Source organism: Protopterus annectens, chromosome 3.part1 (assembly GCF_019279795.1).
Source record: "Protopterus annectens isolate FY-2018-M chromosome 3.part1, PAN1.0, whole genome shotgun sequence".
NCBI classification, from domain to species: domain Eukaryota; kingdom Metazoa; phylum Chordata; order Ceratodontiformes; family Protopteridae; genus Protopterus; species Protopterus annectens.
Window position 1 is genome coordinate 1,897,111,571 of NC_056732.1, and position 26,713 is coordinate 1,897,138,283.

Consider the following 26,713-nt stretch of genomic DNA (forward strand, 5'->3'; position numbering starts at 1 on the left):
CTCACAGCAAGGCCTGGAAAGTTGATGCCCTATTCTTCCAGTGGACAAACCTCTCAATCTATGCATTTTCCCCTCCACCTCTTCTTACAAAAGTATTACTCAAGGTAAGGGAGGAAAGACCAAGGGCAATCCGGATTTCCAAAGACTGGCCACGCCAACACTGGTACCCACTACTGCGCAGTCTGTCACCGTTGCCTTCATGGCACCTCCCCCAGATCCCTACTCTCCTATCTCAGCAGAAGGGAAAGTTCTTGCATCCGCAATCGCAGACCCTGAACCTTGCAGCCTGGCTTATTCCTTCACTTCTCCTCTAGTGGCCAGCCTAAGCAAGCAGGTACTGGATGTCATACGGGAAGCCAGACGAACCATTACTAGAAAATCCTATGCTGACAACTGGAAAAGGTATTGTTCCTGGATCCAGACTAAAGGAGTGTATACAGCACAGCCCTTCTTACCTCTCATCCTGGATTACCTAGCTGACCTACTCCACTGGGGCCTATTCTTCTCTTCCATTAAGATCCATGCCTCTGCCATCTCTGCTCATTACAACACTGAGCCACCTCTCTTCTCACACCCTCTCATCTAGCAATTCCTGAGGAGGGCTAACAACTTATGGCCGCCAAGAAGAGCCCCTACACCTGCTTGGGACTTTAACTTTATATTGGAAAAGCTTATGCTACCCCCGTTTGAGCCTGTAGCGTCAGCAGAGTTAAAATTCCTCTCTTGGAAAACAGCCTTACTTCTGGCCTTCACTTCAGCTAGAAGAGTGTCTGAGCTACAAGCACTTATGGCTCTGGAACCCTTCATCATTTTTCATGCTGACAGGGTCTCCCTCAGGACTAACCCAACTTTCATGCCTAAAGTGGTGTCCAATGTGACTCTCAACCAGTCTATCCATTTGCCCACCTTTTTCCCCAATCCTCAAAATAAGGGGGAAAGGATCCTGCACTCTTTAGATATGCACAGACCGCTCAGATCCTACCTTGATAGGACTAAACCCTTTAGGAAATCTGACCAGTTACTAGTCAGCTTTGATCCAGGGGCAGAGGGCAAGGCCATATCAAAACAAACCATCTCCAAATGGATAGCACACTGCATCCATTTATGTTACAAACACCATGGGAAACCACCCCCTCTGGGGGTGAGAACGCATTTCACTAGGGTAACTTCAACCTCTGCAGCATTCCTCAGGGGAGTCCCTACCAGGGATATTCTGGAAGCTGCTACCTAGAGTTCTGTTCCACACCTTCACCAAGCATTACCACCTGCCTATCTTTTCCAGATCTAGGGCGGGTTTTGCAATAGCAGTACTGCAGGGTATACTAGCCAGCCTCAACTCTTCTTGACTGCCTCCACCCATTCTTCAGCTTTGGGAATCAACCCAAGTGTGATGACTGCAACAGTGAAACACAAAGAACCTAGTACAGTTGTGTACAATTACCATAAGTGTAGATGTTCTAGTGTATTTACTGTTGCAGTCCTGGATGTCCTTCAAGAATGCAACTGCAGTCATAACATGTGGGTTGTCCTGCCTCAGGCAGCCCTCGGTCGGCCGGATTCCAAAGTCTGGGTCCGACGTCGTCTGATGTCGCATTTTTCTCCGACGTCAGAGCGGCTGGAGTACATAAGCATCAGCCGACGCCATTTTCTTCAGTCTTTCTTGCCACGCGGTGCCCGAAGCAGAAGCAGTTCGCAAGTGCCGGTCAGTCAGCTCCTGTATTCTACGATACCGAAGTCATCAAAAAAGCTAAGTACCCTGTTGGGGACCTTTTCTTGCCTCAGCCGATGTCAGAAATTACTGAAAAAGTTAACAATTGTCTTTCTTGTGGTAAACAAATACCTCATAAGGATTTCCACTCTTACTGCCTCCCTTGCCTGGGCCCAGACCACGACGTCTCGGCCTGTGTAGCCTGTGCTCGCTTCAACAAGCGCACTCAGGCGCCGGGCGGAGTTCGCTGAAGATTTTTTCGGCGATAATTTTGCTTACACCATGCCGTCGGATCTTCCGACATCGCAAACTCCCAAAATGCGAAAAGACCGGGACCGACATCCTCGGCCCGCGTCTACCACCGACTCCACGCCAAAACCTAGCGCGAGTGCTCCGGTTCCCTCTGAGACTGTCTCTCCACCGCTCGAACCGAAGACACCGCATTACCGGCGACTCCGATTCCAGACATTACTCCGGCGCCAGTTCTAGATTTTCCTCCGGATACGAAACCGAGGAAATGCCGAGACCATTGCTGTAGACAAGGTCACTCCTGCGTGGAGCTGCCAGGCCTCCTATGGCCATGTCTATTAAGGCCAACACTAGGGCTAAGGCAGCCAGCAAAACAAAGCATATTACTTCTAAATCCTTACCTCAGCCGACTCCGGAGACACAAATTATGTCCATGGCTGCTGATTTAATTTCCATGATTAGAGGTTCACAGGCCCATCCTGAGAGAGCATCCCAGCCTCCTCCTGATAAAGGCCCGGGTTGAACCCTCTGACCCTACTCCTTCAGATGAAGATTCTGAGGGCTCTGTCCACTCTGATAGCCAGGAAGAGCTCTTCCAGACCTATGAGGACTCGGATGCAGAAGATTCCATCCTTGGCCTCCCTCCTGAGGATATTTCTTTTGGGGAAGTTCTGCACACCATGAGGGAACATTTCAAGTGGCAAGGTCAGGAATATTCTGATTCTAGGAAACGCCTGAGGACTTTCCTTAAGAAGCCTCAGCACAGGCCCTTAGCTATTCCTCCTGTACTTGATGTTCTGGATGATTTGTATTCTGACTCTAGTGCTACCCCTGATTCTCTTCCTCCTGCTCCAGCCAAGCCAGACAAGTATTACAGGGTCCCAGAAACTCATTCCCATTTATTCAGGGCCCATACTGCTGATTTGGAAACTATTTCACAGGGGCCTAAAGGAGTTTCAGCCTCCAACAGGGAAGTGAGGTCATTAGAGAGATGGGGCAAAAAGGTTTACACATCCACTACCTTATCTATGAGAGCTTTAAATTGCCTTTTTCATATGTTACAATATCAGGATTATCTCTTAGAAGATTTACAAAAAACATTAGCTTCTCCTGATCCTTTAGACAGGAAGACTTTGCAGGAAGCTGTACATAACACTCAGCAAGTAAGCAATCACTTCCTGCAGTGTGGATATGATGCACTGGAAGCTTCATGTAGGGCAGCTATGACAGGGGCAGTGATTCGTATACATGCTTGGTTAAAAGATAAACCTCTACCAGATCATGTAAAAGCAAAACTTCTGGATGCACCTTTGGAAAAGAACAAGCTTTTTGGTGCAAATGCTAAGGATGTGTTAAAGACCATCGAAGAAAAAGCAAAATCAGTTCAGACTGTGAAAGATTTCCTCCAGGTTCAACCCCCCAGATTCAGTAGGAATTGGCCTTCAAAAACTGGTCCTTTCCTAATCCAGAAAAGTTTCAAAGGGGTAAGAACAGACGTGGCCGAGGAAGAGGCCAATACAGAGGCCCCTACAGGGGACGACAATGGCAGCCAGGAAACCAAAGAAGTGACGCAGGGGTTTCACCTGCCCAACAACCACAAACTCAATGACTTTCCTCTACTACCGCCTACCAGGGAACAACTAGAGGCTCCCTTGGGCGGGAAATTATCTCTGTTTGCAGAAAACTGGCACAGACTGACAAAGGACAAATGGATTTTGGACATTATAGACTGAGGGTACAGGTTTCATTTTCATACCTTACCAAGAAAACAAGACATGCCAAACCTACCACAAAATCAGAGGGCAGAGGCTATCAAGCAAATCACTCTGCTGACTCGAATGAAAGCAATAGAAAGAGTTCCACAACAAGAACAAGACCAGGGGTTTTACTCAAGACTGTTCCTTGTTCCAAGAAAAGAATCTCAATGGAGACCAATACTGGACTTGTCCACATTAAACACCTTTCTCATAGTACCAAAGTTCAAAATGCTGACTCTACAGCAACTCCTTCCCATGCTGGGCAAGGAGTCGTGGCTGATTACTCTGGACCTCAAGGAGGCATACCTGCATGTCCCTATCAGACACAGCTGCAGAAGATACCTCAGATTTCTTGCAGGGCCAGAGCATTATTAATTCTCAGCATTGCCATTTGGCGTATCTACTGTGCCCAGAGTATTTACAAAATGCCTGGCTTCAGTAATTGCTCATTGCAGGCTCCAGGGTATACAAATTTACCCGTACCTGGACGACTGCCTCATACAAGCGGACGACAAATTGATGTTGACAAAAAACCTGGATTATGTCATACGATTACTTCAAGCTCTGGGATACACAGTCAACTTCCAAAAGTCAAGACTGCAGCCATCCCAGCAAATAATCTTCTTAGGAGCCAAACTAGACACAGCCTCTCAGATGGCTTACCTGACAGAAGACAAGCAAGAGAAGTTAACTCATTACTTCAAAGGTTTAGCAAAACTCACCCAGATGACTGCAAGGAGATTCCTACAGGCCCTGGGTTACATGGCATCCTGCATTCTACTGGTTCCATTAGCAAAACTACACATGAGAAAGCTTCAATGGTACCTAAAAGCATTTGGTCTCAACACAGCAACAACTTGGAGACAATCATACCACTCATTCCATGCCTACAAAAGGAATTCCTATGGTGGGCCTCGGTGAGCCAGGAAAACACAGGTATGTCATTCAAAAAACCACAGATAACACAGACCATGACTACAGACGCCTCAGACCTTGGATGGGGGGGCGCACATGGAAGGCAGGTGTATACAAGGACAATGGTCTCCAAAGGAAACACATCTGCATATAAACCAAAAGGAAATGCTGGCAGTAATGCATGCCATCGAGGCTTTTCAACACCAACTCCAGCAAGGCCATTTAATGATACGGACAGACAACACCACTGTGATGTGGTACATAAACAAGCAGGGGGCATCCACTCTTACCCCTTTGCAGACTGACAATGCAGCTTTGGGAGAAATCACTGAGCCTTAACATCCAGTTACAATCCCAGTTTGTTCCAGGAAAAGACAATGTGTTGGCGGACAGCCTAAGCAGGAATTTCACAGATCCACACGAGTGGAGGTTACATCCGAAGGCCTTCAGACAACTCACTTCGACATGGGGCAAGCCAGAAGTGGACCTATTTGCCTCTCACCTCAACCATCTTCTACCAAAATTTTGCACAAGGACATACCATCCAAAAGCTTGGAAAATAGATGCCCTCTCATTCAACTGGAACTCCCTAGCAATCTATGCATTTCCACCTCTGCCACTGATGACCTCAGTATTACTAAAGATCAAAGCAGAGAAGCCCAAGGGAATCATAATAGCTCCGGATTGGCCAAGACAACACTGGTACCCACTACTACGGAGCATATGTCACACCAGGAGGTGGGCCCTCCCCCAGTGGCCTCTACTTTTGACTCAACCCAATTTCGAAACACTGCATCCAAGTCTTCAGACACTGCAGCTAACAGCCTGGGAGATCCCATAAATAGCTTCAGCTTATCTCTCTCCAAGGAAGTTCAGCGGATACTAACAGAGGCTCGAAGACCATCCACCAGAAAGGTTTACTTAGCAAAGTGGAAAAGATTCAGCAATTGGAATACCAGCAAGGGACATGATGCATCATTGTTGAACATCCCACTCATCTTGGAATATTTGGCAGATATGTTAAAGAACGGCCTCTCATATTCTTCCATAAAGATACATGCATCTGCTATTTCAGCTAGATACAACACTGATCCTCCTGTTTTCTCTCACCCTTACTAAGACAATTCCTCAGGGAATCAAGAACATTAAGCCACCAAGAAAGGCCCCAGTGCCAGCCTGGGACCTCAATTTTGTCTTAGAAAAACTGACTCTACCTCCATTTGAGCCAGCAGCTTCAGTTGACTTGCAATTTCTCTCATGGAAGACAGCTTTCCTGTTGGCAATTACCTCAGCAAGAAGGGTTTCGAGCTACAGGCCCTAATGGCAATACCACCCTTTATTATTTTTCATAGAGACAGGGTTTCATTAAGGACCAACCCTACTTTTATGCCAAAGGTGGTATCTAGGGTTTCTTTAAATCAAGCCATTCATCTGCCTGCTTTCTTCCCCAATCCTGAGAATAAGGGGAAAGACTGTTGCATACCTTGGACATTCACAGACAACTTCGATACTACCTGGACAGAACCAAGGCCAGTAGGAAGTTTGAACAACTTTTTGTAGCTTCGCCCTGCAGTCCAAGGAAAAGCAATTTCAAAACAGACTATTTCTAAATGGATTGGACATTGCATCAGATTCTGTTATTCCTTTCATGGAAAGACTGTTCCAGCCAATGTCAGACCACATTCCACCAGAGCTACAGCCACCTCTACAGCATTCTTAAGAGGGTGCCTACCAAGGACATTCTAGAAGCTGCTACATGGAGCTCCGTGCATACATTCTCCAAACACTACAATCTCCCTCTATACTCCAGATCCAGAGCAGGCTTTGCTTGGCAGTCCTGCAGGGTTTGATTGCCACACCATCTCTTTCCTAGAGCATACCTCCTCCCCAGCTAAGCTATGGTATTCTACCCACATGTTATGACTGCAGTTGCGTTCTTGAAGGACATAGTACAGTTTTGTACCTACCATAAATGTAGATGTCCGAGACATGCAACTGCAGTCGATTTTCCCTCCTCCATACCCCTCTATGCCTAGGGTCCACTCCTATCCCTGTTACTCTTAGCTGGGGATATCTGTTATGGTGTATTTGTTTTATTGCTCATTTATTTGTTTGGAATCCTGTTTTTGTCTTCCAATTTGATTACAGCCTTCCTTGGAGGGCACCTGGCATCTGGGGCAAGAAACACTGAAGAAAATGGCGTCGGCTGATGCTTATGTACTCCAGCCGCTCTGACGTCGGAGAAAAATGCGACATCAGCCGACGTCGGACCCAGACTTTGGAATCTGGCCGACCGAGGGCTGCCTGAGGCAGGACAACCCACATGTTATGACTGCAGTTGCATGTCTCTCGGACATCTACATTTATGGTAGGTACAAAACTGTACTTTTCCCACCCTCCAGCCCCCTTGTCTCTCTCTCTTTCCGTCTCTATCTCTATTACTCAATCTCTATTACTCACCCCTTACAGGGCTATTGGTATTTACTTTTTACTGGTGGTGTTTTTTCCACCATAGCTTAGCTCCCTATTTGGGGGCTCCTGACATTTAGAGCAAGAAAAACTGATGTAATGGCGTTGGCTGCCTGTTGTTATACCCTTGCCGACCTGATGTCAGACCTGAAGTGACAGCAACCGACACAGGCTGAGGGGCTACCTGCAGGCAGATAACCCAAGTGTGATGACTGCAACAGTGAATACACTCTAACATCTACATTTCTGGCAAGTGTACACAACTGTACTTTCTCTCTGGGCCCCTTGAAGGTGTACATGGTCAACACTGCAGTGATGTGGTATGTCAAGCAGAGGGGCACAAAATCTTACCTCTTTTGCAGGATGGCACTTCGGGCTTGGGAAGTGGCTCTCGGTTATCATTTAACTTTTCAGGCAGTCTACATTCCTGCAGAGCACACTCTTGTGGCAGACTCTCTGAGCAGGTACAAAACACAGACTCCCAAATGGATACTTCACAGAGACTTGTTTCTGGACATTGTCCATCGGTGGGGTATTCCTTGGACAGATCTTTTTGCTTCCCTTCTGAACAGCCAGCTTCCTCTACTCTCTTCCAGAGTGCAATGCCATTTGGCCTAGAAAATGGACACCCTATCCTTTCTATGGAAGAGGAATTTTCTTTATGGTTTCCCTCCTCTTCCTGTACCTCCACTAGTCCTACAGAAGAATCAGCTGGACTCCCTAAAAATCTTGCTAGTGACTCCCTTTTGGTCGCAATAGCACTGGATGTCCTTCAAGGATGCATCTGCAGTCATAACATATGGGTTGTCCTGCCTCAGGCAGCCCTTCGGTCAGCCGGATTCCAAAGTCTGGGTCTGGCCTCGGCTGATGTCGCACTTTCCCTGGTTCCCCCCTCTTAATGCATCTGGCATCTGTTGCCTTTTGTGATGCCTTCGTCAAAGGGCTGGACACCAGTTCCATCCTTGAAGCTGCTACTTGGTCTTCAGTGCATACCTTTATCAAGCATTACAAGTTGGATATGGTTTCTAGGGCCAGAGCATGTTTTGCTGACACCACTTTGTGGATTTGTTGAGGGCTGTTCTTAGCCTTCCACTTTTTTTTTTGTATTCCTTTCTTTCAAGAATACTGCAGCTGTGATATAGAGGGACACAGTACAGTTGTGTAAAATCTTACCTTAACAGTAGATGTCCTTCTGTTCACTGTTGAGTATTCACTCCCTCCCTCTAACTGTTTTTCCTGGGGCAGTTCAGTTCTGGGTAGTTGTCTGTACGTACCTTTTATGCCATACATTCTGTGCGAGGAGCATAAATGGGACGTACAGTGCAAACAAAATCCTTTTCAGGATTTCAGTATTGTCCGAGCAATGTGATGGGTGTGATGGGACATCCCTTCTTTCAAAAATGCTGCCAACGAGGGAAGAGAAGGACAGCTACTGTTATGGCAAGATTTTACACAACAATACTTTTTTCCAGGTGCTTTCTACATTTCTGTGATTTCAGCTTTAGAGTGACATATTCAGAGAAATTTCTTTTTCTGACTCTGTTATTAAAGTCTGAAATGCAGGACATTCGACATTGACACTATATCCACAGTTGCAGGTCTTGACATTGGCTGTCGCTGTTTAGCAGTTGCTAAAATATCTGCTGGTCAGTGTTGCTGTTGACACTAGTGGTTTGAACTTCTATGTAAAATCACTACAGAAGTTCCAGTTCCATGGAACACGGGGGATAAATCCCTGACTGTGACTTGAATAGCCTAAAATCATGTAGCACTTGAAGGAGGAGGAGTTGGACATGAATGGTCATCCATCTGAGGAGACAGGGAAGATGGCCTGGTCTATACTTTGGCAGACATCAGAGGTGTATGTGGCTGTTACAGCACCAGATGTACACTCCTACCATAGAGTATTGACAAACTGTAAATGGGAACAGAGACCCATTCATGTAAGCACACGTGGTTTGGGTCTAGCAGTGCTGTAGTTCACACGCATGTCAGGTTGCCATGAGAAGAAATGGGAGATCAGGGACCAGAAACGTATGCAGGATAACTTGTCTTTGCTCTTATCATCCCCTAGCGTAATTGAATACTGAGAAAGAAGGGAGGGAAGCAGATAAGCTGTTAAGGAAGCAACTGAATGGTCAACAGGAAGTGGAGGAGAAAAGGCATTGGGGGGATCCAGAGGTGTGTTATCATGATATCATTGACTCTTCCTTTTAATCCATTTTGTTATGCAAATCTTGTAGTTAAGGGCTATATACATTGTTGCACTGAAAGCATCAATTCTTTACAGCTGAGGTATCTTAACACTGTTTTTAGTGTATATTTTTTAAACATTGTATTTTATGGCATTGCCTTTGTTTCTTTTAGTAAAGATCTTCCCGAGTACCTGGACAAATTCAAAACCAACATGCTACGGAAACTAAAAGAATTCTTCAGAGAGGTCAAGGGTAAACTGCGTGAAATGAACATGAGCACAACAGCAGTAGAATATATTCAGAGGCAGCAGATGGAAGCAGTTGAAGCAGAGGTAGGGGCTGTTAAACTAATGTGAGTTTTGGGGATAGCCATCTTGTTCTGAAATGTTGTACTGTTATGTTTCTTATGACATAAATGTATTAGCTGGAAGAGTAAGACATCTTGGGCATAACTACAAATCATCTGCATCCGTAAGCAGTTTTTATCAACCCCCTTAACAAAAAAAAAAAACTTAACAATATTGGGTGTAGTAGGAAGCAAGCCACACATGCTGTATTGCAAGGTAGAGACACTGTTACCTCTGAAGTTACACAGATTTGGATAAAGTGATATAGATTTTGTTTTAAAGTACCATCAGCTTATTGGGGTACAGCAAACCATGCAGTTAAATGTTTGCATCAGGAGGGGCAAGTGATGTCGTCCAAGCATAAGACCATAAACTGTTCCGTCTATGTAATACCATTGTCTGTCCACCCAACACCAGCAATGCCAATTTGCTCATAAACCCTTAGAAGAACCTGGTATGTATGAATTAATTTGTTTACTTGTGTAATAGAATTAAATGTATTTATAATGTATTTCAGCTTTTTTGAGTCTGAAATACAGCAGTACAGTTACAAGCAGAGTGATGTCACATTAGTAATGCTTAAATGGGAATCCTTTCTTTCCTTGTTTGTAAAAGCATTCACTTTATTAATTTTTTTTCTGTATACTCATGGGGCAAAACATTTCTGTTAAGGAGGTGCTCACAAGTCTTCAGAACAACCATAGTCCAGTTGGGACATTACTCTGTACTGAAGCATAATGCATTAAATAACCTTAATTCATACTGTCTTTAATTTCCAGAGCTGATGTGTCAGTTGAATAACTAAGGAAGAAGTTTTATTATGTCTTGGTTATTATCCTTTATTTATCAACCTGATGACTTTGCTTTCCTGACTTTGTTATGAGGATTTACTTGACCCCCCCAACCTGTTTACCTCTTTATCTTTGTATTATAATCATGAAAAATTCTGCTAATGTTTTGTTGAGATTTTCCAAGTCATTTTTCAAGTCTCTAATTCTGAAATGTCATCCTACAATAAGCTGATGCCTGGCACTGCTAAAGCAGTTGTGGATCTTTCACTGTTTAGTTATTGCTTTGTTTTCTACCAGTAGAATCAAGCTCATTAGAATCTTCTATTAGTTTGTCACATTAGAACAACTGTAATAAGCATAAATATGCTTTGGACAACTTGTTCCTACAATTAAATAACCTTCCCTAACTTATTTTTACAGCCTGCCTAAATATTTCTGTTTTTGAATATTTTTGTTTTAACATAAGACAGATACACATACGCTGATAGAAAAGAAAATGAACCAAATCAGCACCTTTCATGCATTATACAGTACATCTGATTTTTTACCTTTTAATAATTACTTACTCTGTCAATACATAAGTTACCAAATTCCTTTCTTCCCTTAAGTACCATTCCTCCTGAATATTTTTGTGTATATTGCTCCCACAAATTCTATTTACTTTTATGTAATTTGCTAGATGTTCTTCATCTCACATTGCTGCAGTCCTTACACTTGGGTAGTCCGCTGTCCTCGGTCGGCCCGAATATCAAAGTATAAGGCTGACGTCGGTCAAGGCGCATTTGACTGACATCAGAACGTCAGGGTACAAATGCGCATGACCGACGTCATATCCTCAGTCTTTTTTGCCGCATGGTCCGATGCAGAAGCAGCGTTGCAAGTGCCGGTTGGCGTTCTGAAATTTTTCGAATTCGGAGTTTCAGACCAAGTCAAAGTTGGCTAAGTACCCCGTTGGGGAATATTTTAGTTTTTTCTTGCCTCAGTGGTTTACCGGATGTCAGAAAAAGTGAATAACTGTATTTCTTGTGGGAAACAGATACCGCATAGAGATTATCATACTTTGTGTATTCCTTGTTTAGGGCCTGAGCACGACGTTGTTGGGTGTCGCTCTTGTGCTAGATTCAATAAGCACTATTAAGAGAAGGTTAGATTGTGCCAGGTTAGTCTTGAGCGGTGCAATTATAAAATGCCGTTGGATGCTCCGACGCCCGCTTCTTCGAAGAAGCGCAAGGACAAAGCAGCTAAGCCTCGGCTAGAAGAGCCGTCCGTACCGGACGCCGGTTCTTTAGAGGTGTTGGTGGAGCCGGTGGTTCCGGAGGTTTCTCTGGAGTCCCAGGGAGAGACTTTATTATTGCAGGATGTGGCCTCTCAGGAGGCAGGTCAGGCTGAGGGGGCTTCTCAAGTTACTGTACTCCCCTCCCTTCCTAGGGTGGTTAGGCCCTCTCCTTCTGTTTCCAAGGCTTCTCCCAGAGGCAGGCCAGGTGTAGCTTCAGTTGGTGTCACCCCTAGTTCTTCAGGATCTGTGCCCAAGAAGCATATGCTTAAAATGGCAGAAGATTTGATTACTTTGATTAGAGGTTCTTTGCCCCCTCCTGATAAGAGACCTAGGGTGGAACCTGAGTTGGGGAGTTTTGAGCAGGCTTCGGATGTTTCAGAGTCTTCGGCTGAAGACTTGCAGGAGTATTCTCCTTATTCTGACTCTGATGTGGATGATTCTACTCCTTATAGGTTCATAGGTTCATAGGTTCATACTAGGCTATCTGCCCGAGGGCATTTACAAGCCTAGCCCATAGTTTTGTGGCTTACGCCACCCCTTTAGTATGGGGAACTATACCCATTATTTTGCTGTGCCTCTGTTGAGCAGTGACACTGAGGTAATCCCTGGGGTATATCTGCGATCTCCCATCCATTGGTCAAGATTTCTTGAACAAGGCCAGCGAGGTGCTCTGCCTCATATACGGGATTTTATTCCACAGCATAGAGTCTTTGGGTGATGAATCTATCCCTCCAGCACGTCCTATTAATAGCCGTGTCGAGGTTTAAGTCTCCGCCCTTGTGACTCTGGATCTAGATTTTTGAGGTGAAGCATATTCATCAAATCTGGGTTTGACATGGCCTTGTATGTTAGGCAAAGGTCACCTCTGAGCAAGCGTGGCGACTGAATAGAGCTGGAGTTCTTTCAGTCGGGCAGCATAGGACAGATGTTTGAGACCCTTTATCCTTTTGGTGAGGAACTTTTGTGGCCTCTTCTGCTTCTCCTCCTGAGGATTTTTCTTTTTCAGAGACTCTTCATTCCATGAGGGAGCATTTTAAGTGGGAAGGTCAGGACTTCTCTGATTCCAGGAAAAGGCTTAGGGAATTTTTGTTTTTACCCCAGCATAGGCCTTTGGCTATTCCTCCTGTTCTGGATGTTGTGGAAGATGTGTTTGCAGAGGCTTCTCTTAATCCTGATTCTTTGCCTCCTGCTCCTGTTAAACCGGATAGATATTACAGGGTGCCTGAGGCTCATAAGTATCTTTTTAAGAGTCCTAGGGCAGACCCAGAAACTGTTAGTCAGGGGCCTAAGGGTGTTAAGGCTTCTGTTGTCAAAAATCCGGTTCCTCCAGATAAAGAGGCCAGGGCTTTGGATAGATGGGGAAAGAAAGTTTATACTTCTTCCACCCTAGCTATGAGGGCTTTGAATTGCCAGTTTCACATGTTGAAATACCAAAACTATCTTCTTTCTCAATTGAAGTCTAAGGTAGATGCTCTGGCGGAAGGTATTGAGTGTAAAGAGTTACAAGATTTAGTACATGTTTCTGAACAGGTGGGTAAGCATTCTTTGCAATGTGGTTTTGATGCTGTACAGGCCTCGTCTAGGGTGGCTGCCACTGGGTCAGTTCTTCGCAGGCACGCTTGGCTGAGGGATCAGAATTTATCTGACCATGTTAAGACAAGGATTTTGGATGCTCCTTTGCAATCTGATGTGTTGTTTGGTTCTCCTGTTGAGGCAGTCTTAAAGAAAATGGAAGACAAGGCTAAGTCTATGCAGACTGTTAAAGATTTTGCAGGTTCAGCCTCCGAAGTTTAGTAGAAATTGGCCTACCAAGGGGTGGACATATCCTTCTTATGATTCCCAGTCTAGGGGTAGATCTAGACGTGGTAGGGGCAGAGCTCAGGGCTCTTTCAGGCCTAGAACAGGGAGTTCACCTGCACAGTCTTGGTGAGGGCAGGGGTCAGTCCTTTAAACAGACCCAATGACCTACCCTTTCAGCTGCCAGAGCCTTCTCGTCTGGCAGCACCTTTGGGAGGAAGGTTGGCACTTTTCAAGGAAAATTGGAGTTTAATTACCCAAGACAGATGGGTATTGGATATCATACACCACGGTTACAGGTTTTATTTCCATACCTTGCCTCCTTTCAAAGGCATGCCAGACGTTCCTCCTCAGCAAAGAATAGAGGCGCACAAACAAATTTCTCTGTTGCTTCAAATAGGGGCCATACAGCCGGTCCCTATTCCAGAAGTGGGCCTAGGATTTTATTCTCGCCTGTTCCTAGTACCAAAGAAAGGGAACACGTGGAGACCAATTTTGGATTTATCTATCCTCAACACTTATCTGGACATTCCCAAGTTCAAAATGTTGACGTTACAACAGCTCTTACCTCTGCTGGGCAAAGATCATTGGATGGTAACTTTGGATCTCAAGGAGGCTTACCTACATGTTCCTATCAGACTGAGTTGCAGGAAGTATCTGCGATGTCCTTCATGGATGCATCTGCAGTCATAACAACTGGGTTGTCCTGTCGTCAGGCAGCCCTTCAGTCGGCCGGATTCCAAAGTCGGGTCCGGCGCTGATGTCGCACTTCACCCGGCGTCATCTCTGTTGGTCCGGGTATAAAAGCATCAGCCGGCGCCATTTTCTTCAGTCTTTCTTGCCGCGTGGGCCGAAGCAGAAGCTGTTCGCAAGTGCGGTCGGTCGGATCCAGAGATTACTTCTACCGAATACCCGAAGACTTCTAAAGCTAAGTACCCGTTGGGGACTCTTTCTTGCCTCAGCCGATGTCAGAAAAAGTTAATAATTGTTTAACCTGTGGGAAACAAATACCTCATAAAGATTTCCACTCTTACTGCCTGCCTTGTTTAGGCCCAGCCCACGACGTAGCAGCCTGTTCGTCCTGTGCTTCTTTCAACCGGCGAACACTTAGGCGTCGGTCGGAGTTGCAGAACAGTTTTTCGGTTCTGATTTTGCGTACATTATGCCGTCGGATCCTCCGACTCGCATTCTGCCAAAACGCAAAGAAAAGACCGACACTTTCGCGGTCCGCGGTTTCGGCGAAACCATGGTTAAGCAAACGCGAGTGTCTCGGTTTCGGCGAAACCGAGAAAACTGATCAAATACAGCTGAATCTATCTCTACAACTGAGGTCCCTGCTAACACTCTTGAATCGGCCTCAGAAATTTTACCCACTACGGTGCTTACTGACTTATCAGACACCATTCCTTGGATGTCTCTACCCCAGCACGTGCTGCTAGGCCTCCAGCAGCCATGTCCATTAAGGCCTTCCAGGGCTAAAGCAGCCAAGACTACTAAAACAGTGCCTGTTAAACCCCTCAACCAGGCCCTCTTCCAGTTCTCAAATGCTTACTTTGGCAGAAGATTTAATTTCATTAATTAGAGGATCTCAATCTCACCCAGACAGGGCCTCTCAGCCCCAGAGAAGAGACCTAGGGCAGAGCCCATGAGCCAGTGTCCTCTGATGATTCTGCTGATGAATCAGACATAACTGACCAGCCAGAGGCTCCTTTCTCCAATTTGAAGATTCTGATGCTGAAGAATCCATTCCAGCTGCTTCCCCACCAGAAGAATTCTCCTTTGGGAAACCTTGCATGCCATCGAGAACAGTTCCAATGGCAGCAACAGGATTTTTCAGACTCCAGGAAAGACTTAGGACCTTTTGCACCTTCCACAGCACAGGCCCTTAGCTATACCTCCTGTCCTCTGTGGTGGATGATGCTTTCAATGATGTCTGCTCCGCTCCAGATTCTTTACCCCAGCCCCTGCCAAACCAGACAGATTTTAGGGTGCCAGATACTCATCACCACCTTTACAAGGCCCTCTTGCAGACCCGAAACTATTTCCCAGGGTCCCAAGGCAGTAGGCGACCATAGCTAAAACCCTGTTCCTTCTGAAAGGAAGCAAGGTCATTAGACAGATGGGGTAAAAGGTTTACACTTCAGCCACTCTCTCAGCTAGAGCTTTAAACTGTCAGTTTCACATGATACAATACCAAGAGTTTATGCTTGATCAGTTAACTAAAAAGCTAACCACTGATGAATCTCTTGATAAGAAATATGTATTAGAAATGGTAAATAACATAAGCAAGTTAGTAACCATTCTTTAAAATGTGGCTATGATGCACTGGAGGCTTCATTTAGATCAACCGTGACTGGCACTGTAATTAGAAGGCATGCATGGCTAAAGGAGCAAGCTTTACGGATCATGTTAAATCTAAATTGCTAGATGCTCCTATGGATAAAACAAGTTTGTTTGGTACACCTGCCCAGCAGGTTATGAAGAAAATGGAAGAAAAGGCAAAATCAGTCCAGACAGTTAAAGATTTCTTGCAGGTTCAACCCCAAGGTTTAGCAGGAACTGGCCTGCCAAATGGTCCTTTCCTGACTCCACAAGACCTCAAGGGGCAGGAATAGACGTTCCAGAGGCAGAAACCAATCCAGAGGAGGTGCCTACAGAGGAGTGGCAAGGTAACAACAGAGGCACAGACTCAACACCTGCCACTACATCAACACAGCCACAGTGACTTAATCCTAAACCCGCCTACCAGGGAACAAATAGCAGCTCCTCTAGGCGGAAGCTAACCTTATTTTCAAAAACTGGCACCACATAACAAAGGACAAGTGGATTTCTGAACCATAGATCAAGGTTACGGTTCCACTTCCACACTTTACCAGACAAAAGGAATGCCAAATCTACCTCCAAATCAAAAGACAGAAGCTCTACAACAGATAATGGAGTTAGCAAACATGAGAGCTGTGGACAAAGTAACAACAGCAGAGCAAGGAAAGGGGTTCTACTCCAGACTATTCCTAGTTCCAAGAAAGGAAAAAAGTTGGAGACCAATTCTAGACCTGTCCACCCTGAATACTTACATCATTGTTCCAAAATTCAAAATGCTGACCCTACAGCAACTTCTTCCCATGCTGGGCAAGGAGTGTTGGCTGGTAACTCTAGATCTCAAGGAGGCATACCTGCACGTCCCCATTCGACCAATCTGCAGAAGATACCTCAGATTTCTTGCAGGATCAGAGCACTATCAATTCTCAGCATTGCCCTTTGGCTTATCTACTGCGCCCAGAGTATTCACAAAATGCCTGGCATCAGTAATCGCCCATTGCAGACTACAAGGAATTCAAATTTATCCATACCTGGACGACTGCCTGATACAAGGAGACAACAAAAGCAAGCTGACAACAGATTTACAAAGGGTCATTTACTTGCTTCAAGCACTGGGATACACAGTCAATTTACAAAAGTCAAGACTGATACCATCCCAGACAAGGACTTTCCTGGGAGGAATTGGACACAGTAAGACAAATGGCATTCTAACTACAGAAAAACAAAAGAACTCCCTCTTTACTTCTTGGCACTAACAAAACTGAACAAGTTAACAGCAAGAAAGGTACTGCAGGCCTTGGGTTTCATGGCATCATGCATAATCTTGGTTCCATTTGCCAGACTACATATGAGAAAACTACAGTGGTACCTAAAGAATTTATGGTCCCAACACAGACACAGCCTAGAAACGGAAATCCCACTAATACCATGCTTAAAACAGGAGTTCCTATGGTGGGCTCAGGCATGCCAGTCAAACCCAGGCCTGCCCTTTCGCAAGGGTTCATGCAAGCCAGACCATCACAACAGATGCTTCAGACCTAGGATGGGGGGCGCATATGCTGGACAAATGCGTACAAGGATTGTGGACACAGGACCAACTTCACCTGCACATCAACCTAAAAGAAATGCTGGCAGTAAAACTGGCAATCCAAAAGTTCAGACCATTTCTCAAGGAGGACCACTTGATGATAAGGACAGACAACACCACAGTCATGTGGTACATCAACAAACAGGGAGGCACTCATTCTTACCCGCTATGCAGAATGACTTTGGAGCTGTGGACCCTGGCACTCAGCTACAACATCCAGTTACAGGCAATATTTGTGCCAGGAAAAGAACTCTCTAGCAGATATGTTAAGCAGGACCACATCGGATGCCCACGAATGGCAGCTGCACCGGATATCTTCAAGACCATCTCAAAGAAATGGGAATGCCTCAGATAGATCTATTAGCATCACCTCTCAATCACCAGCTCAAAAAATTCTGCACAAGGACATTCCACCCACTAGCATGGAAAGTGGACTCGCTCTCCTTCAGCTGGAAAGGCCTAACAGCATATGCATTCCACCTCTTCCCTTGATACACAAAGTACTACTAAAAATCAAGGAGGAACGTCCAAGGATAATCCTGATAGCTCCAAACTGGCCAAGACAGCATTGGTACCCACTGCTGAGGAGCATGTCTCGGAACAATATGGCCAATTCCCCTGATGCCTTTGATGCTAACTCAGAACAACTTCAGCACCATGCATCCAAACCTAAAAACGCTGCAACTGACTGCATGGAACCTCACATAGCAGCTGCTAAGCACAGAACTTTCACAAAGAGTTAAAGACATTATTCTTGAAGCACGCAGGCCTTCAACTAGAAGGAATTATGCTGGGAAATGGAAGAGGTTTGTCATTTGGAGTTCTGAAAGAGGAAAAGATGTATCAAACATAGATATGCCTAACATTCTGGAGTATCTGGCCGAACTACTTCATTCAGGCCTGTCCTACTCCTCCATCAAGATTCATGCATCAGCTATTTCAGCAGAATACAGCTGTGATCCACCTGTTTTTTCACACCCTTTGCTCAGGCAGTTCCTCAGAGGAATCAAGAATGTAAAACCTCCAAGGAAACCACCATTGCCAGCTTGGGACTTGAACTTTGTGCTAGAAAAATTTACACTATCACCTTTTGAACCAGCAGCAACAGCAGACCTACAACACCTGTCATGGAAAACTGCTTTCCTACTGGCAATTACTTCAGCAAGGAGGGTTTCAGAACTACAGGCCTTAATGGCAGTGCAACCCTTTCTAATCTTCCACCAAGATAGTGTGTCCATGAGGACTAATCCTACATTTATGCCTAAGGTGGTATCCAGAGTGTCTTTAAACCAGGCAATCCACCTGCCTACCTTCTTTCCCAACCCACAAAACAGAGGGGAAAGAATACTGCATACCTTTGATGTACATAGACAGCTACGCTACTACTTGGACAGAACAAAAAAATAGCAGAAAGACTGACCAACTTTTCGTAGCCTATGCAACAGGAAGGGAAGGAAAAGCTATTTCCAAACAGACAATCTCCAAATGGATAGGAAATTGCATACGATTCTGTTACTCCTTCCATGGAAAGCCAATTCCACAGAACATAAGACCTCATTCTACAAGGGCAACAGCCGCTACCACAGCCTTCTTAGGAGTGGCTACCAAAGACATTATTGAGGCGGCTACTTGGACCTCCGTGCATACATTTGCCAAGCATTATAATTTACCTCTATATTCCAGATCCCGAGCAGGGTTTGCCACTGCTGTTCTGCAAGGGATCCTAAACACACCATAATTTACTTTTATCCTCCTCCCTAGTTGGCTATGGTATTCTACCCAGTTGTTATGACTGCAGATGCATCCATGAAGGACATAGTACAGTTTTGTACCTACCATAAATGTAGATGTCCGAATTGGATAGCATCTGCAGTCAGGATTACCTCCCTCCTTCCCTCTGTGGTACTCCTAGGGTGTTTACCCTTCTAATAGCTAGCTAGTGGGGATTTCTTTCATGGTGTATTTGTTTGTATTTATGTACATACATGCTTATTTTTGTGTTTACCTCTATCTTTTGGAAACATTGGCATCTATCCAAAATTTTTAGCCTTCTATAGGGCTTCTGGCATCTGGGGCAAGAAACACTGAAGAAAATGGCGTCGGCTGATGCTTTTATACCCGAAGACCAACAGAGATGACGTCGGGTGAAGTGCGACATCAGCTGAAGCCGGACCCGGACTTTGGAATCCGGCCGACTGAAGGGCTGCCTGACGACAGGACAACCCAGTTGTTATGACTGCAGATGCTATCCAATTCGGACATCTACATTTATGGTAGGTACAAAACTGTACTTTTTCGGGCTGGGACTTCTCATTATCAGTTCTCTGCATTGCCCTTTGGCTTATCTACTGCGCCCAGAGTGTTCACGAAAGTTCTGGCTCCAGTGATAGCTTTCCTCAGGCTAAAAGGAATACAGTTCTATCCTTATTTGGACGATTGCCTGATTCTGGCTCAAGGAAGGGACGAGCTTCTTCATCATTTGGAATATGTGAAAGCAGTGCTAAGATGCCTGGGGTATTCTGTGAACGAAATAAAGTCCAGTCTAGTACCCTCTCAGGACATGTGCTTTCTGGGTGTAAGACTGAATACAGCATCCCAGATGGCCTTTTTGACCCCGGACAAACAAAAGAATCTTTCCCTTTACTTTCATCAATTGTCTCATCAGTCCAGGCTGACTGCAAGGACAGTCCTTCAAGCCTTGGGGTTCATGGCATCTTGTATTCTGGTGCTTCCCAATGCCAAACTGCATATGAGGAAGCTGCAATGGTATCTCAAAAATGTATGGACACAGCACTGCCAGGATCTGGACACTGTCATTCAAATAATACCTTGCATTCAAAAGGAATTGTTGTGGTGGGCTCAGGAATGTCACCTAAACAAGGGACTCTCTGTGACCCGGCCAGAAGCGAGTCAGATTCTAACGACAGATGCCTCAGACAAAGCTTGGGGAGCTCATCTGAATGGAAAGTGGATACAAGACAAGTGGCCTGCCAGACTACAACATCTACATATCAACTTGAAGGAGATGTTAGCAGTCCAGTTTGCATTAATAGCTTTCAAGGATTTACTTCTTCCAGGGCAGGTGTTGATTCTAACAGACAACACAACTGTCATGTGGTACATCAACAAGCAAGGGGGAACACATTCTTATCCTCTATGCAGGCAAGCAATGATTTTGTGGGAAACTGCTCTGTTTACAGCTTCATCTTCAGGCAAGGTTTCTGCCGGGAGCACAGAACTCCTTAGCAGATGTGTTGAGCAGACGGATTATGGATCCCCACGAGTGGAAATTGGATCCTCATGTATTTCAGAAATTGACAGTGTCCTGGGGAAGTCCAGACATAGATCTGTTCGCTTCTCCACTAAACCACCAGCTGCCAAAGTTTTGCACAAAAAGGTTTCATACCACAGCTTGGAAAGTGGATGCTCTTTCTTTCAGTTGGAACAATCTTCATGTGTATGCCTTTCCACCTCTGCCTCTCCTCCCAAAGGTACTACTAAAGGCCAGACAGGACAAGCCAAGGATGATTTTGATAGCTCCAGATTGGCCTCGACAGCATTGGTACCCATTACTGAGAAATCTGGTACGGGAGCCTCCATGGCCTTTGCCTTCGATTCCACACCTGTTGTCTCAGGAGGACAGTCATTTGCTCAATGTCAAGCTTCACTCTCTTCACCTAACAGCCTGGCATATTCTGTTTTGAACCATAGTGGGTCTCAACTTCCACAGCAAGTTTTGAATGTTTGGAAGCTAGAAGGCCTAGTACAAGGAAAGTGTGCAGATAAATGGAAGAGATTTTTATTTTGGAGTGCAGCAAAGGATGTTGATGTTTCTGAGCCTAACTTAAGTGTGGCTCTTCAATATCTTACTGAGTTACTGGACAAAGGTTTGTCCTTCTCTTCTATTAAGGTTCATGCTGCAGCAATTTCGCTCACTATGATTGTGACCCACCATTGTTTTCTCATCCTTTGTTCAAGCAATTTCTTAGAGGGGCAAAGAATATAAGACCCCATGAGAGGTCCTACTCCTGCTTGGGATCTCAATTTTGTGTTGGAGAAACTCACTCTACAACCTTTTGAGCCTGCAGCTACTACCGAGTTGAAATATTTATCTTGGAAGACTGCTTTTTTGTTAGCCATTACCTCTGCAAGAAGGGTTTCTGAATTGCAGGCCCTTATGGCGGTTGAGCCTTTCTTAATTTTCCATAAGGATAGGGTATCTTTACGTACTAATCCTTCCTGTATGCCTAAAGTGGTTTCTAGTGTGGCTTTAAACCAAACTATTCATTTGCCTACTTTTTATGCAAATCCCCAAAATAAAGGGGAAAAGATTTTGCACACTTTAGATGTACACAGGCAGTTGCGATATTATTTGGACAGAACTAAAGGGTTCAGGCAGTCCCAGCAGTTATTTGTTTCCTTTGCTTTGAGTTCTCAGGGCAAGCCTGTGTCAAAACAAACTATTTCTAAGTGGATTGGGTTTTGCATTGCTTTCTGTTATTCCCATCATGGCAAGGAGATTCCAGCAGGGATTAGGCCTCATTCCACTAGGGCTACTGCCACTTCAACAGCTTTTTTAAGGGGGGTGGCAACTAAGGATATTTTGGAGGCAGCTACTTGGAGTTCAGTGCATACCTTTTCTAGGCATTATCACCTTCCACTTTACTCTAAATCTAGGGCTGGTTTTGCCACTGCAATTTTACAGGGCATGTTGACAGCTCCTACTGCTCTATAGTTTTGCCATCCTCCCTTACCTCTGCTTTGGGATTCTACCCAAGTGTAAGGACTGCAGCAATGTGAGATGAAGAACATAGTACAGTTTTGTACCTACCATAAATGTAGATGTTCGAAGATCCACGTTGCTGCAGTCCAATTTTCCCTCCCTCCTTCCCCTCTGTGGTTAGAGGCGGTTGTGTGGGTTGGGTTGTCAATATGTATATATTGTATATATTGTACATATTATTAGTGCAAGGGTGGTTGGTTGGTTGTTTGCTGTCTTTTGGTTTAGACCTTTCTTTTTAGGGTCTTCTGACATCTGGGGCAAGAAAAGACTGAGGATATGACGTCGGTCATGCGCATTTGTACCCTGACGTTCTGATGTCAGTCAAATGCGCCTTGACCGACGTCAGCCTTATACTTTGATATTCGGGCCAACCGAGGACAGCGGACTACCCAAGTGTAAGGACTGCAGCAATGTGGATCTTCGAACATCTACATTTATGGTAGGTACAAAACTGTACTTTTCCTTTTCTAGAGATCCCATTCTCTCCTTTACAATATTCACTACTCCAGTAACTGCTGGCTAAGATTTTCATTTTCTAGCAAGTGCTTTTTGGCAGCCAATTGTAAAAAAAAAAAAAAAAAAAAAAAAAGGCCTTACTTATGTGTGGGCTGTTCCAGCTCAAAGGAATCATTTCCTTAGTTAGAAAAATACACAATCCTGGACTTTATCTCCACTTGGACATCTCCAGCACGTATTATCCTTTGCTAAAGCTTTTTTTCTAAAGCGTGTGTGATGTGAGGTAACTCCAGCTGTGCCAGGGGGATTAGGGCAGTGCATGTGTAACATATGTCAGCATAGCTAGCTGGAGTTTTGTAAAGCATATGTCATTTGAATATCAAACTCATTTGTACAGATGCTTGTGTTAAAAATGTATTTGTAATGTTGCTTGTTCATAGGTTCATAAGTAGGTACTAGGCTATCGGCCCAAGGGCCTACGTAAGCCTAGCCAGCAAAGTACCATAGCTTACGCCACCCAAGAAAGTTATTTTCCTGTGCCACTGTCCAGCAGAGACACAAGTGATCCCTGGGGTGTATTTCCTATTTCAAATCCACTCATCAAGATTTTTCTTGAAGAGTGCTAATGAAGAACTTTGCTTGACATAGATGGGTAGCTTGTTCCAGAGTATAGGAAGTCTCTGGGACAGGAATCTATCCCTCCAGCATGTCATGTTTATTGTGGTGACCAGGTTTAGGTCCCTAGAGCATGTGGCTTGGAGGGATTGGGCTTTCTTTTAGGTGTAGCATGTCCAACAGCTCTGGGTTTGATATAGCTTTATATGTTAGGCCGAAATCACCTTGGAGTAGGCGATATGCTACGGAGTAAAGCTGGAGTTTTTTGAGGCGGTCAGTGTAGGGCATTTGTTTGAGGCCAGTAATCCTCTTTGTGAGGTATCTCTGTGGCCTTTCCAGCTGCTGCAGATGTCTTGAGGTACATTCCAAAAGGGGCGTTGTACTCTGTAATGGGTCTAATGAGTGACGAGTAGAGGGGAACAATGACCTCTTTTTTCCTGGATGAGAACCCTTTTATGATGAGGTGTGCCACGTAGGACTTCCTGACTACTGTGGCGATGTGACTATCAAAGGAGAGACTACTGTCCACCTGAGTCCCAAGGTCTCTTATCATGCATTTGGTGTTAAGTAGATTGCTGCCTATGTGGTAGTTCATGGGTACAGAGTTTTTAGCAAAGGGGATGACACTGCACTTTTTGGCATTGAGCTTGAGGTCATGGCTCTGACACCAGGCATCTGTCTCAGTGAGGCCCTTCTGTAGGATGTCCACATCATTTGTGGACTTGACTATGGCTCCTAGTTTGCAGTCATCTGCGAACTTCGTCAGCCGAAGGCCTTCTGTCTTAGACTGTACTTCAGAGAAGTAGATACCAAACAGGAGAGGTCCCAGGACGGAACCCTGTGGCACTCCACTTGTCACTGCCTTGAGGTCAGATTTGGAGTCTGCAACTTTTACAGTGTGGGTTCTGTCAGTGCACCAGTTGGCAACCCATCTTGTGACGTAGGGATTTATACCTAGTTTAGTGAGTTTAGCTATAATTCCAGAATGGGGGATGGTGTCAAGTCTTGGCGAGGTTAAGATAGGCTTGTGTGAACCACCTTAGCCTCATCCACAGCTTTGGTGACTGCCTCAAAGAAGTCGATCAGGTTCAGGAGGCATGATCTGCCTTTCACAAACCCGAACTGGGTGGGATCCAGAGTTTGGAGGTTACCAATATCTTTGTTTAAGAGTTCCATGATACATTCTATGGCCTTGCAGACCAGGCTTGTCAGGCTAATAGGTCGATAGTTCCCGGGATCGGTGGTGGCTCCCCCTTTGTGGAGTGGGATAACTGTTGCTGTGCGCCATTCAGTGGGCACAGACCCTGATGCGAGGCTATTATTGAACATGGTGCTTAAGTGGGGAGCCAGTTTATTCTGAAGTTCGTGTAAAACGCAGCCTGGGATGTTGTCCGGTCCCATGGATGCTGTGTTTTTGTGCTTGGAGAGTGCAGCTTTTACCTGCATAGTTGTGATTACAGGGACTCTGCATTCTTCCTGTATAGATATGGGCCCTTTAGGGGGTGAGAGGGGGGTAAAGTTAGCACTGAACCGATCTGCCAGGATGTTGGCAATATCAGTTGGTTCTGTAATTTTCGTGCCTTTGTGCTGTAACTCAGAGCAGATCTGGGTGTTGCCATCTAGATTCTTGACATAACTGTAGAATGCTTTGTGGTTGCCCTTGGATTTAGTGGTGATTTTGTTTTCATAGCTAGCTTTGGAGGATCTTATAAGGGATCTCCCCTTCTTACTGAGGCTGACTAGGGAGCTCCTCCACTCATGGGATTTTACTCTCTTTTGCAACAGTTTCTTCCTTCTGTTGTACAGTTTGTTTATGGCAGGGGACCACCAAATTGGCTTCCTTTTTTTGGAGGATAGCGTCTTGGTTCTATTTGGGATAGCACGATCCATGCACTCGTGTAAGTGCTTATAGAGTGCATTTGTGTAGGATTCATCAGTTGTAACTGTATTGTCCATCTGCATGGGTGTCATGAAGTTCACCACTTCTGTCTTAAGAAGCATTAAGTTGGCTTTGGAGAAATATTTTACTGTGGTTTCCTTAATGGGGGATGGGTTGTGTTAAAAATGTATTAACAGTGGGTCCTGCTGGACAGAAAAGAAATATACATGTATGTTAGACTGTATTGTTGTAATGGATGAAATTTATATTTTTCAACACAGGATACTGGGAGAGAAGGCGTTAAGCTCATCGCAGCTAACCTTAAGAAAATTAGCCTGAAATTAAATGACGTGGTATAGGCCATAAAGTTTTTAATCTCACAGGTCTGAATGCAGCCAGAAACAGAATGACTGACTGTGAAAAGCTTGGCCTGGGGTCCTGCTCTGTTGTCCGTATTGGTGAACTAATTTCAACCCTGGGGTGCCAGGGGAATGGGTTGTTAGTTTTTACAGGAAGGGTGGAAGTGTTGGAATTGTTTTACAGTTTTCAGATGCTGTGATAAACCTCAGCTAAAGTTCTCTGTGTGTTTTGTGACACATCGGTGCCAGATCCTGGCGCAGTTTCTAGTGAGAGGGTAGTGTGGGAATCAGTCAGGTGACTAGATGTGATGTGATAATGTAGCCAGCACTGAAAGTGTATTTGAATACTAGTGAGAGATGTGAGGAGCGCACTCTGTTTTTGGACCTGACAAGACACTCCTCCACTTTCATCTGCCTTGTTAGTAAGTCGCTAGGGAACAGTAATTCTTCAGTCAGTTAAAAACTATAGTGAGATTAGCTGAGTGCTGTTTATTTCTGTATCTGTCCAAGTCTTTCCATCTGTGTTGTTTTTTATATTTCCTGTTATTGCAACTCCAGTGTTTATTGTAAATAGATATTCAGTATTTTCATGTTTTCTATTTTATTTATTGTTAACTATATCTATACCTTTAATTGTGGTTGGTCTTTTAGAAGATAGTTAACCTTTGATAGTACTTGCATTTATTTAGTGGCACTGTTGCTCAATGTTCCTGAATGTCTTTCTGCTCAATTAAACACTATCATTTGTACAAGTGTAATTAGGTACCGTGGTAAGTAAGAGCCTTAAAATCACTGGCTTTGGGTGTTCTGGTAGCACCAAATTTATCTTATAGCCTGGGTGGAGGTGGCAGAGCGAGTAAGTTGTGCCAACCTGTCTTGTGTGTGAAAATCAAATCTCAAGAGTGTGTGTGACCAGGGACACTGAGAGCACTGATTTCACTGAGAGAGTGGTGGAGGACTTGGCATGGAACACCCGGCTAAGGACTCAGCTCTGTAGTGGTCAATGGGGAGTCTTATCTTGGGCCTGGAGAGGAAGCCCAGCCTCAGGACTGGAGTGTGCATTCTTTGTGTGCTCTTTTGGGAAATTGCTCTTGGGGCAGAGGCTGCATCTGAAAATACTGTGTGTCTATTTCTCTCTGTTTATGTTCCTCACTGGTATCAGTCGTGAGGATTGAGGTGCCTTGACTACTATCCCAGATAAGGGATGTCA

The 26,713-nt window shown here is 44.9% G+C and overlaps 1 protein-coding gene across 2 annotated transcripts in view; it reads left to right on the plus strand.

Moving 5' to 3' along the window:
* Window positions 1-26,713, plus strand: part of LOC122798813 — a 2,048,867-nt gene that overhangs the window by 1,105,312 nt on the left and 916,842 nt on the right. For both annotated transcript variants that reach the window (XM_044067935.1, XM_044067936.1), the window contains exon 14: window positions 9,466-9,625. In XM_044067935.1, coding sequence (XP_043923870.1) covers window positions 9,466-9,625 — 160 coding nt within the window. The remainder of the gene's footprint in view (window positions 1-9,465; window positions 9,626-26,713) is intronic.